This window comes from Triticum urartu, chromosome 2 (genome assembly GCF_003073215.2).
Source record: "Triticum urartu cultivar G1812 chromosome 2, Tu2.1, whole genome shotgun sequence".
NCBI lineage: Eukaryota > Viridiplantae > Streptophyta > Magnoliopsida > Poales > Poaceae > Triticum > Triticum urartu.
In genome coordinates this window covers 667678961-667693767 of record NC_053023.1, presented here as the reverse complement: position 1 = coordinate 667693767, position 14807 = coordinate 667678961, and the positions used below count along the sequence as shown (strand labels likewise).

Below are 14807 nucleotides of genomic sequence, written 5' to 3'. Positions count from 1 at the left end.
CGTCGCCTCCGCCAGAAGTTTCTCCGTTCTATCTCTCTCACTCTGTATAGCAACCTACAACACCACTCACATGACCATTTGTAATCATTGATGGAAGCACACACAATGTAATGGAGAAAGATAGCAGAGTACGTATAACTAACCTTGAAGGCAAGTTGGACTGGCCGTTCATGAGGCCTTATCTCAGGAGCGGAGCTAAACTGGCGCGCCTTGATCTCTAGGAGAGTGCTAGGACAACGGATAAGTCCATCTCCCATGGCTATGGAGCCATGGGACCTCCTGCCACCAGATATCATCAGCAGCTCTGTATCAATGGGACCCTGGCTCGGGTTAAAGTCCTCCCCTTTCCTCGCCTTCCCCTGATCTCTATATTGCACGAGCTTGTCGTGGGCGGAGATGTTGGTGAAGTTCTTTGGATCATCGAGGTCAGACGTAGAGAATGCCTTGACTTTCTTGTAAGGGCCAGTGTGGGCCATGTCATACAAGTCGTACACCTCTAGCACCTTATCCGCCTTATTGTAGCATGCCTGAAAGAGAGAAACAAAGTAAATTAGTAATTAAAGGGCTAAAGCTAGCATGATGAATGAATTGCATGAATCATGAAGCAAACCACATACCCCGTTCCGCCCGTACTGAAATAAGTTGGAGCTGCCTTGGTGGTGTGGCACACCTTCCATTTGGGCACGTTTGTCCTTGGCCTCTTTGTGGGTGGCCAGCCATTCTTTTGAGCACCATGCATTGACCAACACCTCCCAACAATCCATCCGATCCGCACACCATCTCGGAGGGGCCTAAGTTAGCAAATAGACACTTGAGCGCTACGGCTATGAATTACTAAATGAAGGAAGTAAGTACAAGGCCTTAAGAATTACCTTCATGTACTGCTCCTTACTCAAGAACTTATCGCGGCACTCCTGCTTGGGCTTCTTGATACCACGCCCGGCGTAGTAGTCTCGAACAGCCTGCACCTGAACCTCATGCCGTAAGTTCTGAAGTAGGTGCTTGCACTCCTTGTGGATAACATCTGCCGCCTCCTCCTCGTATCCCTCCTCACACCTATAGAATGTCTGCAATCAAATGAGACAATATTGATTAGTACAATTAATAACTAGCTAGTTGAAGATTTTTAATTGTGTAAAGGAGCAATTGCCCAGAACTTTCTGATTACCACGTCTGCCCTCGTCTCGCACAAGACACCGTCGATAATCTCACCCGGCGGGGCCGGGGCAGCCAAGTAGTGCTCCCAAGTCAATCCAACCTCTGGAAGCCGACCCTCACCAGGCAACGTGACAAACCCCGGGAAGTTTTGTCGAATCAGAACTCCAAGGACGGAGTTAGGCCGGCGGACACTTTCATGGTGGTCCCAACCCCTGCAGCATGACAAGGCCAACACATCAGTTATTTGAAGAAACGTGAATGCAGAAGGTACAAAAAGATTAAATGCACTTACCTCTCCCCATCAGGGAAAATCAACCACCTCTGCTCGTGGGTTGCCGGCACAGACGGGAGCCGTGTACCACCACGCTGGTAGACGTTGCCCCCCTCCTCCTCAAAATTAGTCGGCTCCCCGCCATCGTCAGCATGGCCACTCGGCTCCCCACCATCATCAGCATGGCCACTCGGCTCCTCAGGCTGACCCAACCAGTTACCCCATCCAGACGTGTGCTCCTCCGGGGTCTCGTGGGCCGAAGGCCCGTCGACCCGAGGCTCGTGGGACGAAGACCCGTGGACCGGAGTTCGTGCAGCCTCCTCCTCAGACGAGTCCACCCTAGCAGTCACGTGCTCGGGTGAAACAGCTAGGGGCGGCGGCGAGGAAGGCGCCGTAAGAGTCACCCTACCTCCTCTCCCGCGACCACGTGCTCCACCTCCTCTCTTCTTCTTACCTCGTCCCCTGCTGGGCACCGCGGCCGACAAAGAAGGGCCCGGCGGTGTCGCCATACTGTCCAACAACGCTCGGCGGAGAGGTGCGTGTGGAATGGAAGACCTCGCACCACGCGCTGACGAAGAAGGGGCCTCGGCGCGCTCCCAACCAGCGTCCACCATCTTTCAACACCTGCCATGACAAAGAATAAACGAAATTAGTATAACATAAAAAAAAGTACCGACATGAATAATAATATGTATATCACTTAAGTGTATCATCATCAAGTACAACATAAAAAAATTGAATACCTGACACTACTAATAATCTCGATTAGTATCATCAATAAATGCATAATCATCATCATCACTATAATCAATGATGGGCTCATAGGGTTCATTGGCATCAACATGTGCAAGGCCACCTTGATGTAATCAGTCAAGCATTGACAGGTCATCCGCAGCAGTAACCTCTTCTTGTTCCGGCTCTTCTTGTTCCTCCTCTGGGGTGATGTCGGATTCATTGTCGCTGTCTACTTCAATGCTTTGGGGTGAAGTATAGCGGTTCTTGAAACGCTTTTTGGAAAGACGTGTCTCTTGGAAGAATTCTCCTTCATATGTGTCTGGGTTAATGCGAGGTTCATAATCCTCTTCCTTTGGGGGAGAAAGTCTAGCACGTGGCGGCACTTCATAAACGACATCCCAACCTTTCAGATTTGGATTAGTTTGGCAGGCCCACGGTAGATAGAATACTTGGGTCGCCTGTTGAGCCGTAATATAGACATTAGGAACATCTAAATGGGTGCTTTGGTTGATTTCAACTAGCCCTATATGTTCATGAGTCCTTCTAGTCTCCTTCGGCTCAAACTTTTTCCACGCAACACCATCCGATGTGTGTACCATCATCAGATTCCCATCTGCATCTAGTTCGGTTCTTTTGCTTGTTTTGTGCCATGTCATCTGTCTGGCCGTCTCTTCAACCATGAAAAGACGTTGAAGTCTTGGTACGATTGGCATATACCGAAGAACACTAACGGGGATTTTGGTCTGTGTCTTCTCACCCATACCGTTGTTTACCACGATATACCTGGAAGACTTGCAAATGGGACAATAGTTCAAGTCCGCATAGTCAAACCTAAATAAGGCACATCCTTTCTCATAGACATGTATCTTCTCATAGGGCATCTTCAGTGCACGGAGCATTTTGTCCGACTGATACAGGTTTGCAGGCATTACATGGCCTTTGGGTAGAAAGCGTCCAAATACTGTCATAATCGCGTCATAGCATTCTCTGCCCAAGTTGAACTGAGCCTTCAGAGCCATTACTTGTGAGATGGCATCCAACTGACAAAGCTCAGTGTGCTCGTGGAGCGGACGTTTTGAAGACTCCAACATTTCATTGAAGGCCTTTGCAGATTCCTCCATCTCCTCGTCCGAATCCCGAGCATCATCATAGTCTTGCACCATGTTTTCCATCCCGGTACCATGCTCGTCGGTGCAACGACGATCCACCTCAGCTCGGTCACGTTGGGCAGACTCACCATGAAATGGCCACACCGTATAATCGGGCGTAAAACCACTCTTCTGCAGGTGTTTGCCCATTTCAGCCTCTGTCCTCTTTTCCCAATTGCCGCACCGCAAAAAGGGGCACCAGGTTTTCTTCTGGCCATTTGCAAATGCGGCTTGCACAAACCCCTTGGTTTTTGTGAACCATTCAGCACTCCATTTGTTCTGACCAGTGTGACCGGTATACATCCACGCACGATCACTCATCTTGACTTTCAGAGCTACTAGACACACAACAATTATATATGTAATTCACCATGTATATATTCATCAGTTGATCTACTTTGTCAATTTTATTACGTCCATGCAACCTACACTCTAATAGGTAATGATAGGTCCTAATCCCACCCGTGTATGTGTAGATTGGGTTCATTTTCCCATGCTATGCTTCGGATCCGACGCAAAATTTCGGCAGCACCTCCCCGTTGTTCTCCTGATACACGTCTCTGCAATAAACAGAGAGGATGTGTACCCGGAGAACAACAGGGGAGGCACTGACGAAATTTATGCGTCGGATCCAGAGCAAAGCATATGGGAAAACAAACCCAATCTACACATACTCGGGCTGTCCATGGATAGCGTTGGACAATTCGAAAGAATCAAGGTTATAAATATGCAAATGCATGCATATTTATAACTATGACGCTTTCGAACGAGAGACACATATTGGTTATGCATACTGATGATTCAAGACACATATATAGCTAGCTATCAAGTTTCATCGGAATAGATCAAATAATTAATGGGGGAGGAGGACATGTCATTTGTGCTCACCCACGAACGAAGGGGCAGAGCTCGTCAAACGCACGGCGAGGTCGTCGAACACCAAACCTCGCAGCGATGAAACAACTGCACATTTAAAACTACCCGATCAACACAATTATATATGATGTTTTTCATAACAAAATCGAAAAATATATGACCTAACTAATAATTCACAAATATATGACCCCGTCGGCCTCTGGAAGGCCAAAGAACACCTTTTCGGGAGGTGTTGGGGGTCGGGGTGTCGTGTCAGTGTCGGGGTCGGGGTGCTGTTTCGGGGTCGGGGGGTCGGGGTGTCGTGTCGGTGTCGGGGTGCCGTGTCGGGGTCGGGGTGACGTGTCGGGGTCGGGTTGTCGGGGTCAGGGGGTCGGTTGTCGGGGTCGGGGTGTCGGGTCAGGCTCGGTGTCGGGATGTCGGGTCAGGCTCGGGGTCGGGGTGTCGGGGTCGATCGGGGTCTCGCGGTCGGGGTGCCGGGTCGGGGTCGGGGTGCCGTGTCGGTGTTGGGGTCGGGGTGTCGGGTCAGGCTCGGGGGCGGGGTGTCGGGGTCGGGGTCGGGGTCGATCGGGGTGTCGGGGTCGGGGTCTCAGGGTCGGGGTGTCATGTCGGGGTGTCGGGTCGGGTCGGGTTTTTTTCCTCTTTTTTCCTTTTCTTCTTCTTCCTTTTCTTTCCTTTTCCTTCTTCTTCTCCTTCTTCTTCCTCCTTTCCTTTTTCCTCTTCTTCTTCTCCTCCTCTCCTCTTTTTTCTTCTTCTTCCTTTCCTTTTTCCTCTTCTTCTTCTTCCTTTCCTTTTTCCTCTTCTTCTTCTCCTCCTCTCCTCTTTTTTTCTTCTTCTTCTTTCCTAAAACTAAACTAAACCTAAACCTAAACCTAAAACTAAATCTAAATCTAAACTAAACATAAACCTAAAACTAAAAAAACAAAAAAAAGGAAAAAACTAAATCTAAACCTAATACTAAACTAAAACTAAACCTAAACCTAAAACTAAAACTAAATCTAAACTAAACATAAACCTTAAACTAAAAAAACAGAAAAAAAAGAAAAAAAGAGGAGGAGAGCTCACCTGGGGTAGGGCCGGTGGAGGAGGTGGCCGGGGGAGGGGGGGGCGGGCGGCCGGGGGCGGCGGCGCCGGGCGGCAGTGGCGACGGGGCCGGGCCCGGCCGGGGCGGTGGGGTGCCCTTTGCCGTCTGCTAGCAGATCTTTGCCGTCTGCTTTTGGGTAGCTGATGGCAAAGAGCTTCTTTGCCGTCTGCTAGCAGACAGCAAAGAGCTGGCAGATGGCAAAGTAGCTGATTTCAGTAGTGTTCCATGCTATTATATTATCAACCTTGGATGTTTTATATGCATTTATATGCTAATTTTTGTATGATTTTTTGGACTAACCTATTAACCGAAAGCCTAGTGCCAGTTTCTGTTTTTTCCTTATTTTTGAGTATCGCAGAAAAGAAAAATCAAACGGAGTCCAATTGACCTGAAATTTCACGGAGATCATTTTTGGACCAGAAGAAGCCCACGGAGTATCGGCGATGGGCCAGAAGAGTCCCGAGGCCACCACGAGGGTGGGGGCGCGCCCAACCCCACTGGGCGCACCCCCTACCTCGTGGCCAACTTGGGGACCCCCCCTGATTTGTTCCTGACTCCAACACCTCTTATATAACCCCAAACTTCCAGAAAGAAACCTAGATCGGGAGTTCCGCCGCCGCAAGCCTCTGTAGCCACCGAAAACCAATCTAGACACGTTTCGGCACCCTGCCGGAGGGGGGAATCCCTCTCTGGTGGCCATCTTCATCATCCCGGCGCTCTCCATGACGAGGAGTGAGTAGTTCACCCTCGGGGCTGAAGGTATGTACCAGTAGCTATGTGTTTGATCTCTCTCTCTCTCTTGTGTTCTTGATTCACGATCTTGATGCATCACGAGCTTTGTTATTATAGTTGAATCTTATGATGTTTCTCCTCCTCTACTCTCTTGTGATGAATTGAGTTTTCCCTTTGAAGTTATCTTATCGGATTGGGTCTTTAAAGATTTGAGAACACTTGATGTATGTCTTGCATGTGCTTATCTGTGGTGACAATTGGATATCACGTGATCCACTTGATGTATGTTTTGGTGATCAACTTGCGAGTTCGATGACCTCGTGAACTTATGCATAGGGGTTGGCACACGTTTTCGTCTTGACTCTCCGGTACAAGCTTTGGGGCACTCTTTGAAGTTCTTTGTGTTGGTTGAATAGATGAATCTGAGATTGTGTTATTCATATCGTATAATCATATCCACGGATACTTGAGGTGACATTGGAGTATCTAGGTGATATTAGGGTTTTCATTGATTTGTGTCTTAAGATGTTATTCCAGTATGAACTCTAGGATAGACTGAACGGAAAGAATAGCTTCGTGTTATTTTACTACGGACTCTTGAAATAAATCGATCAGAAAGGATAACTTTGAGGTGGTTTCGTATCCTACAATAATCTCTTCGTTTGTTCTATGCTATTAGTGACTTTGGAGTGACTCTTTGTTGCATGTTGAGGGATTGTTATATGACACAATTATGTTGAGAGAACTTGCACTAGTGAAAGTATGAACCCTAGGCCTTGTTTCAACGCATTGCAATATCATTTTCGCTCACTTTTATCACTAGTAAATGCGCATGGGCAACACAGGTTAATATTTAGGCAATATATTAATTCCACGTGGATATTAGGTATGCTAGTTGTGTGTTAATCTTGTGATTAGTGTAATATTTGGTAATGATATTAATTGCATGTTAAACACGTTTAACGCTCACCATTGGAGCAGTCAAGGTCGTTGGATTAACTTAGTTCGATGGTCGAGATACGTCGGATCTGCCCCTTTGGGTCTTTTTACATTGGTATAGATTAGTTACCTTACTATTTTTATATTTTCATATTACAAAAACCTATATCTAACATCCATATTGTACTTGTATCACCATCTCTTCGCCGAACTAGTGCACCTATACAATTTACCATTGTATTGAGTGTGTTGGGGACACAAGAGACTCTTTGCTATTTGGTTGCAGGGTTGTTTGAGAGAGACCATCTTGAGACCATCTTCATCCTACACCTTTCATGAATTGATAAACCTTAGGTCATCCACTTAAGGGAAATTTACTACTGTCCTACAAACCTCTGCACTTGGAGGCCCAACAACGTCTACAAGAAGAAGGTTGTGTAGCAGACATCACTTGGCTCTTCCAGTAAGGCTCAACACTAAGGTTTTTTGGGAAGCAAACTACTCTCTCCTCACTTGGGATTTTACAAAATCTCTCAGAAGTATGACCTACTATCCCACAACACTCACAGTACAAAGGTTGCTTCTTATACTTTACATCAAATTTAAGAATCTTCGAGCTGCCTAAAGGGGTAGTCACTACAGAGCTCTTCAGAGGTTCATGCAATAAAATCTTCACCCGCACACGCAAATGTTTTTCAACAATAATATGGTTACGATGCGATACCTCCAGCACCTCTCCCAGTTGATCCTTAGGAGACCACCTTACATTCTCCGTCTTGAGCTCGAACGGGAGGTCGCGTACCTGGAACCATATGGTCATGACGCCAAGGTCAACCTCCGTCGAGTCGCCCTTGCTGTTGAACTCGGCGAAGATGAGGCCGTCCCGCTTGAAGTGTCATGGCTGTGCCTTAAGCACAAACCGGCAGTCACTCTCAGCGGCTAAGTTGAGAATGAACCTCCCGTTGTCGCTGGCCACCTCTTGGATGATGATGACCCCTTGGTTCTTCCAAATCGTGTTCCAAAGGCCGTCGACAATGACCCTTGGATTAACCTTGAAGGGGGAGAGGAGGCGCCTGACCACCAGAAAACCGCTGACGGCCTTGCGAGCCGCCTCCATGTCGATGACGAGAGGCGTGTTGTTGCCATGGGAGCGCCTCGACACCATCTTCCCCAGCCGATCGGGAGAAGGCTGGATCAGGGAGACCCTAGCCCCGATCATTGCCGGCTGAGATCACAACTCCTCTGCCGCGGCAAGCACCCATCCCGCGCTCACCATACCCTCCATCACCGCCTCCACTGACCTCTCTTTCATCTCACCCCCATCAGCCATGGTGTTCACCACTGAACTCGGGTTCGAGTGCGAGGAAACTGTATGCAGAGAAGACTGATTCGAGAAACTACGTACGAGAGGAACAGGGGTGTCCCCTATTGCCAAAGATATAGCACCTCTTGTCCCCCACCCTCAAATCCTCCAATCCATAATTGATACAATTAACAGAAATTAAATGCCCTTGATTAGTCTGTTTCCTAACAATTCCAATGGAACTCCCTCTTTTTTTGCCATTACAATTAAAATCAACATCTCCCCCGATCAAATCCGAAGCTACAATCGCTCCCCCTGATTCCTCTCCCTATTTCCTAAGAAAATTGGATATCCTGCCAAAGGCACCGGCTCCATATGGCAGTCCGCAGAGTCTGAATCAACGGCTTCCAAAGAAGCGCCCAACACCAGATCCTTTGGTATCTTTGTCTTACTTGACCGGATCGAAACTCCCGCATCAATAGTAGGAAGGAACTCACCTGCCAGGGATCCCTCACGCACTGTCTCCGTGGCCGCCAGATCGCCATAGCGATCGCGGGAGCCCCCGGGTTTTTTTTGCCAAAGTTCCAGCTTGCGGCTTTTCCACCTATCCATGGATAGTCCTTTTTCCTCATATTGCGCTATCCATTTTATACTTTCCGCTACCACGGGGATACGTAATAGTCATTAAATTTATGCATTTCATTCAAAGGATCCAAATTCGCCAGGGATATGTAATAATTATTAAATTTAGTACTTCATTCAAAAGTCTGAATTCGAGAGGGATGTGTAATAATTAATAAACTTGTGTACCTCATTCAAAAGAACGGACAATATATTTCAACAAACAATATCAATGCTACATTGGTGCTCGAGGAACTTGATTGTCCTAGCTATTGACCCTTTGGATCTCGGCTACAATTTTCAGGATCCTGAAAGCATGCACCTGCTGCCAAAAGATCGAGCCCCTAGAGTTCCTTCCTATGAAGTCCGCAGTTACGGCCGACCACGCATCACGCGACAACTCATCGTCGATCACCGAGTACCTCGTCATCGTGCTTTACTCTAGAAAACAACAAGAAGTTCGACAAAAAAGCTCAATGAAATTTGACCGAACACCTGTCGGGCGTGGTATCCGCCATGGACATCGTCGGCAGAGGGGCGGAGGGATCCTGGGTGGACGGTGGCGTAGTCCAAGGAGGGCATGCGCATTGGTGGGGTTGTGGACGTCCTATGATACCTGGACGGTGGCCGGAGATGTACGGCCGCGGCGACATCGGACGAGGAAGGTGCATATGCAAAGCAAGGGGAAAGCAAAGGTGGATTGGAAGAAAAGTGGATCGAGAGGGGATTTGAGTTGGCCTGAGGTGTTGGAGTCCTACGTGGCGGCGGTCCGGACTGCGGCAAAGCCCCTCTCTCCTCACAAATTGTCTCCGGTTTGCGGAGTATCGTGTTTGATGGCAAAATGGGTCTGGACGGTCTGAGGTCAGCGTTGGAGATGCTCTTATGAGTGGATACCCTGTTTTATTTTGATTTGAAGACATTAAACATGGCATGGTACCAGACCCTCTCCTCGTAACACGTGCACCGTTGCTGGTATCGGACCTATAAATCATCCCTAGCTGAGATTTGATTCTCAGACCACACCAGTATTACTCAAACTCTTAGTAAAGATCATAATTGGAGAAGAAAGCAGGGCCAAAATGGCCACCACCTCAAGCGCGGAGCTTCTGCAAGCTGAGGCAGAGCTCGTGCGCCACTCCTTAGGCTACCTCAAGTCCATGGCGTTGCACAGCGCGGTAAAGCTCGGAATCCCCGACGCTCTCCACCGCTGCGGCGGCGCGGCCTCCTTGCCCGACCTGTCCTCCACCCTCGCCCTCCCTTGCAGCAAACGACCGTACCTGTCCCGGCTCATGAAGATGCTAGCCGTGGAAGGAATCTTCACGGCCGTGGCTGTGGATGTGGACGTTCCTACCGCCAGCGGCGGCGAGGGCAGCGTCCGGTACGGCCTCAACCCGGTGTCTCGCCTTCTTGTCAGCGGCAGCGGCGCGTGCCTGTCGCCGTGCGTGCTCATGGGCACCTCGCCGCTGTTCCTGGAGGCTTCCCTCCGGCTGCCCCAGTGGTTCCAGAGGGACGGCCAGGGTGATCAGCCGGCGTTCGCCATGGCGCACGGCGAGAGCCCCTACGGCGCGGCCGGCCATGACACGGAGTTCAACGCGCTGGTGAACGAGGCGATGGGGTCCGACAGCCGACACATGGCGGAGCTCGTCGTCCGCGAGTGCGGCGAGGTGTTCACGGGCGTGACGTCGCTGGTCGACGTCGGCGGCGGGAACGGCACCATGGCGATGGCCATCGCCAAGGCCTTCCCGCATGTCAAGTGTTCGGTGCTGGACCTCCCGCATGTTGTACAAGGCGTCGTCTCGACACATGAGTCGGTTGAGTTTGCTGCCGGCGACATGATGGAATACGTTCCACCAGCTGATGCAGTTCTGCTTAAGGTATAATTTATTTTTAAAAATTTATTTACAGTAGTAAGAAAGGCACATTCTAGCAACTTCCCGTTCACATTTATACCAATTCCTCATGTTGGTTGTAATAATAGTATCATAGCTAGTATCATGCATACCAACTAGATAATTTTGACAAGATGTCATATAATTAAATGAAGAAATAGAGGGTTGAGTATCATATCATGATAACGTATCATAATAAATGCTATATTACTATGTGTCATGCATGGCAATGAAATATAATACCACATGATACTAATATATGATACTATGCATTCGGGAGATAGTATCGTACACTAATATCATATGCATGATACTAATATATGATAGTACTTCCTATTACAACCAGCCCCACAAAACAAGTGAGCGCCTAACGAGAATAAACGGATGCATCCGACAAAAAGAAAAAAAATAAATATTGACGTATAAATGTATTGCCTAATTTATTACTGATATTTTTGACTTGCTCGATTGGCAGTGTGTGCTACACAACTGGAGCGATGAGGATTGTGTGAAGATCCTGACAAAATGCAGAGAGGCCATTGCCCAAGGAGCGAAAGCAGGGAAGGTGATAATCATCGATGCTGTTGTTGGATCTCCTTCACACTCACAGCAAGTACTTGAAGCTCAAGTCTTGATGGATATGCAAATGATGATGCTATTCATGAGCAAAGAACGTGAGGAACTCAGCTGGCAAAAGATATTCATGGAAGCAGGGTTTAGTCATTACAAAATACAGCCCGTCCTAGGGATGCGATCCATCATCCAACTCTACCCATAGCTCATATTGCACTATCCATTTTATATATACTTTCCGCTTCCAAGGTGATACGTAATAATTATTAAATTTGTGTATTTCATTCAAAAGATTCAAATGCGACAGCGATATGTAATAATTATTAAATTTATTATGTACTTCATTCAAAAGTCCGAATTCGACAGCGATATGTAATAGTTATGTACTTCATTCAAAAGAACGGACAATATATTTCAACAACAATATCATGTTTAGGACCCTGAAAGGTAGGACCATATATAAGACTAGAGATGTTTTTGAAGTTAAAAATGCATATAATAGTTCGTTTTAGTCACCATTACACTTTCTTCATCATCATATCCATTTTTTTCATGCACACTCTTATTATGTTCCTCTTCGTCCTCATGGTCTTCATCTTCTTGGTCACTTGAGCCTCTGAGTCTCTCTCATGGACCTTTGTTTCTGGCCATGTATGGTCACTCCAGGTGGATACATAGCCCACAACTCTGTTTTTATCTCTCTGTTGGATTGTTCAATGTGCATCACGAGCAACTCCTGGTATGAATGTGTACTCCAGGCCGGTTTTCAGTTGATTGATGCAGCCACATTAAGTTCTGGATGCCTCCAGTGTTCGAAACTTTGAGAAGGTTGTGATCTTTTTAATATCGCTTTCTAGTTATTTTTCTTTGTTGTCAAATTTTGGGACACAAAATTAGTGGGTGCTTATTTGGTGTTGGTACTCTTTCGTATAAATTTGGTCCAACCATTAGACACAAAACTGCCTTTCATTGCTCATTAGCAATTTCTCAGAGAAAGAAAGAGGCACATCATGTGTGAGCCATGAACATGAGGTACCACATGACAGGATCTCAGGTAATCCAGTGCAACATCAGAACACTGTTGTTATATCCAGTGCAACATCATATAAAGAGTACAACATAATGTTACCGAATGAATCTTACATTCACGTTATGCAGATCATATATGCAATTGTGTATAACACCCTCATTGCTCAGGACAGGACCTGGCAAGTATCATTTCGTTTCACAATAAAGAAGACTTAAAGGAACAATCCTGGGAGACCCCTTTGATGGAGCCCAGGAAAGAACCTAAAACTAATCCAGGATCCAGCACCGACCATGCAGATAATTAATCTTTATGCGAGTGTGACATGTAATGCCTTGTATATTTGTCCACCTTTGGTCCTGAAGAGCCATAGTTCTGGTCATAGTACTCTACTAATGCACAACTACCTAAGGCAGCGATCGTTAGAGCTTGCGCGTGCAACCTGCAAGGTCAAACAGAGTTTTAGATGATATGATTGCAACTTCTTGAATTATGGCATTGTGCAAATCAGATTCATAGATACAGTCCTCTGGAATCTAGCCAAACCCATGTAGAGTTTTAAACACAACCAGCGTCTATATAGTTGCAAGGTAAAAATACTGTCTAGGGTTTCAAACTCTAGTCAAACCTAATTGCAACTGGCAGACAAACATCCTCGACTAAGCATGAGTCCTAGGGAAAGTCACTGCAATACTCAAGATATTAGGCTGATCCAGAAGCAAAGGCTCAATTGGTGGCTGACAGCAACCTGTATTTCGATATGTTCTATAATGTTGCCTACTCTGCAGTAGTGACAGTATAGGACATATCGAAACAGAGCTCGCTGTCAGCCACCAATTGAGTCTTCCCTTATGGTCACCCTAACATGAGGGTTTATGAAAAAATGTTTACAATGTTAGGCTGGTCCAGAAGCAAAGGCTCAATTAGTAGCTGACACGATCCGTATCTTGATATGTTCTATAATGTTGCCTACTCTGCAATTGTGACAGTATAGGACACGTTGAAACAGAGCTGGATGTCAGCCACCAATTGAGCCTTTGCTTATGGTCATCCTAACATGAGAGGTTTACAAGAAAATGTTTACAATGTTAGGCTGATCCAGAAGCGAAGGCTCGATTGGTGGCTGACAGCGACCTGTATTTCAATATGTTCTATATAATGTTGCCTACTCTGCAATAGTGGCAGTGTAGGACATGTCGAAGCAGAGCTCGCTGTGAGCCAAAAAAAACTCGTATATAACGCGAAGCCCATACATATGTGATCACGTATCAACTACCAATACACTGCCAAGGGAGATTAGGCTGCAACCAAAGGCATGCGGCAAGATGGGGCTACAACTAGAACACAAAATACTTGGCAGCAACAGGGGGAATCACATGGGGAAAGAATGGTCGAATTTTGAAACAAACACCATTTCTTCAGATGAAATTGGTTGTGATACTACCACCCACATACTGATGCACAAATGACAGAGATATATTTGAAACCTAAAAACTTGCAAAAACAAGCAACAACATGATCCTCTTTTAGCCTTAGCAAAATTAGAAATAAGAGGCCACCTAACTTAAGTATACAGTTTGCGTCGTACAAGCACAACCATGCACCAAATTAGTAACAAAGGCAAATTGGTCAAGATGAAAATCAAGATAGCCGGTAATTCTCCCACAAATGAAACTGAAACTACCAATCTCAAATCAAAAGAAGCATAAAAAGAATGGGGTGAAACGTAAATAAATGACAGATGGGCAAACCTTGCGTGGATGAGCTTGACGCTGGTCTTCATGTTGGGCCGCGACCAGTTGTACGCGATGGAGCTGGAGATCCCGCTAAGCCACAGGCAACCTGCCCTCGCCGGAAAAGGACGCCATAGATTAGAAAATACATAGGCCTGAATTTGGGGGGAAATCAAGGAGTCCCCCGCCAGAGCCACCGAATGAATATATTGACGCATAATCGCGAGATCAAATCAGATGCTGTGAAACTCGGAATAATCGCCGCCGGGATTCGGCCGACGATCGAAACATCGGCATACAAGGAAACAAACTCGAAATATGTAGATCCGGACCAAGAAAACCAGATCCCCACGGAGAAATTTGGAGGGGATTACCTACGGCTCGGAGCTTGTGATCGACCACCCACTTCCGCATGGATTCGATCTTGCTCGGGGCCTCCGCCATTTGCTTCGCCGCCTCTGTTTCCGCTGTTCGCGTTCGAAGTTTATTAGGCGCTCGCTTTCTCTCTCCCTCTCTGTTTTCTCGATTTAATTTGGGAGGTTCGTCGGCCTCTGCTTTATATAGGAGGGCCTGTTTGCTGGTTTGGCCCCTGGAGAAATCTGGAATTCGTTTAGTACCCGCACATGGTTTGGATCCGTTTCACATGTGACATGTGACATGTCGGGCTCGTTTTCTTGCAACGGAAGAAAGGGTGGTGTACGTTTTCTCTTTCAAAATGCGT

The 14807-nt window shown here is 47.0% G+C and overlaps 2 protein-coding genes across 2 annotated transcripts; one reads left to right on the top strand and one right to left on the bottom strand.

Moving 5' to 3' along the window:
* Positions 1 to 9937: 9937 nt before the first annotated feature.
* Positions 9938 to 11682, top strand: LOC125533976 (flavonoid O-methyltransferase-like protein Os11g0303600). Its single transcript, XM_048697292.1, has 2 exons — positions 9938 to 10738; positions 11229 to 11682. Exons 1-2 carry the CDS (start codon positions 9944 to 9946, stop codon positions 11529 to 11531), a joined length of 1098 nt encoding a protein of 365 aa, XP_048553249.1. The 5' UTR covers positions 9938 to 9943; the 3' UTR covers positions 11532 to 11682.
* Positions 11683 to 12384: 702 nt separating this feature from the next.
* On the bottom strand, positions 12385 to 14605 carry LOC125533975. Its single transcript, XM_048697291.1, has 3 exons — positions 14461 to 14605; positions 14105 to 14195; positions 12385 to 12795 (listed from the first exon to the last, which is right to left on the bottom strand). The coding sequence occupies exons 1-3, from the start codon at positions 14528 to 14530 to the stop codon at positions 12657 to 12659; spliced, it is 300 nt and encodes a 99-aa protein (XP_048553248.1). The 5' UTR covers positions 14531 to 14605; the 3' UTR covers positions 12385 to 12656.
* Between the last annotated feature and the right edge of the window lie 202 nt (positions 14606 to 14807).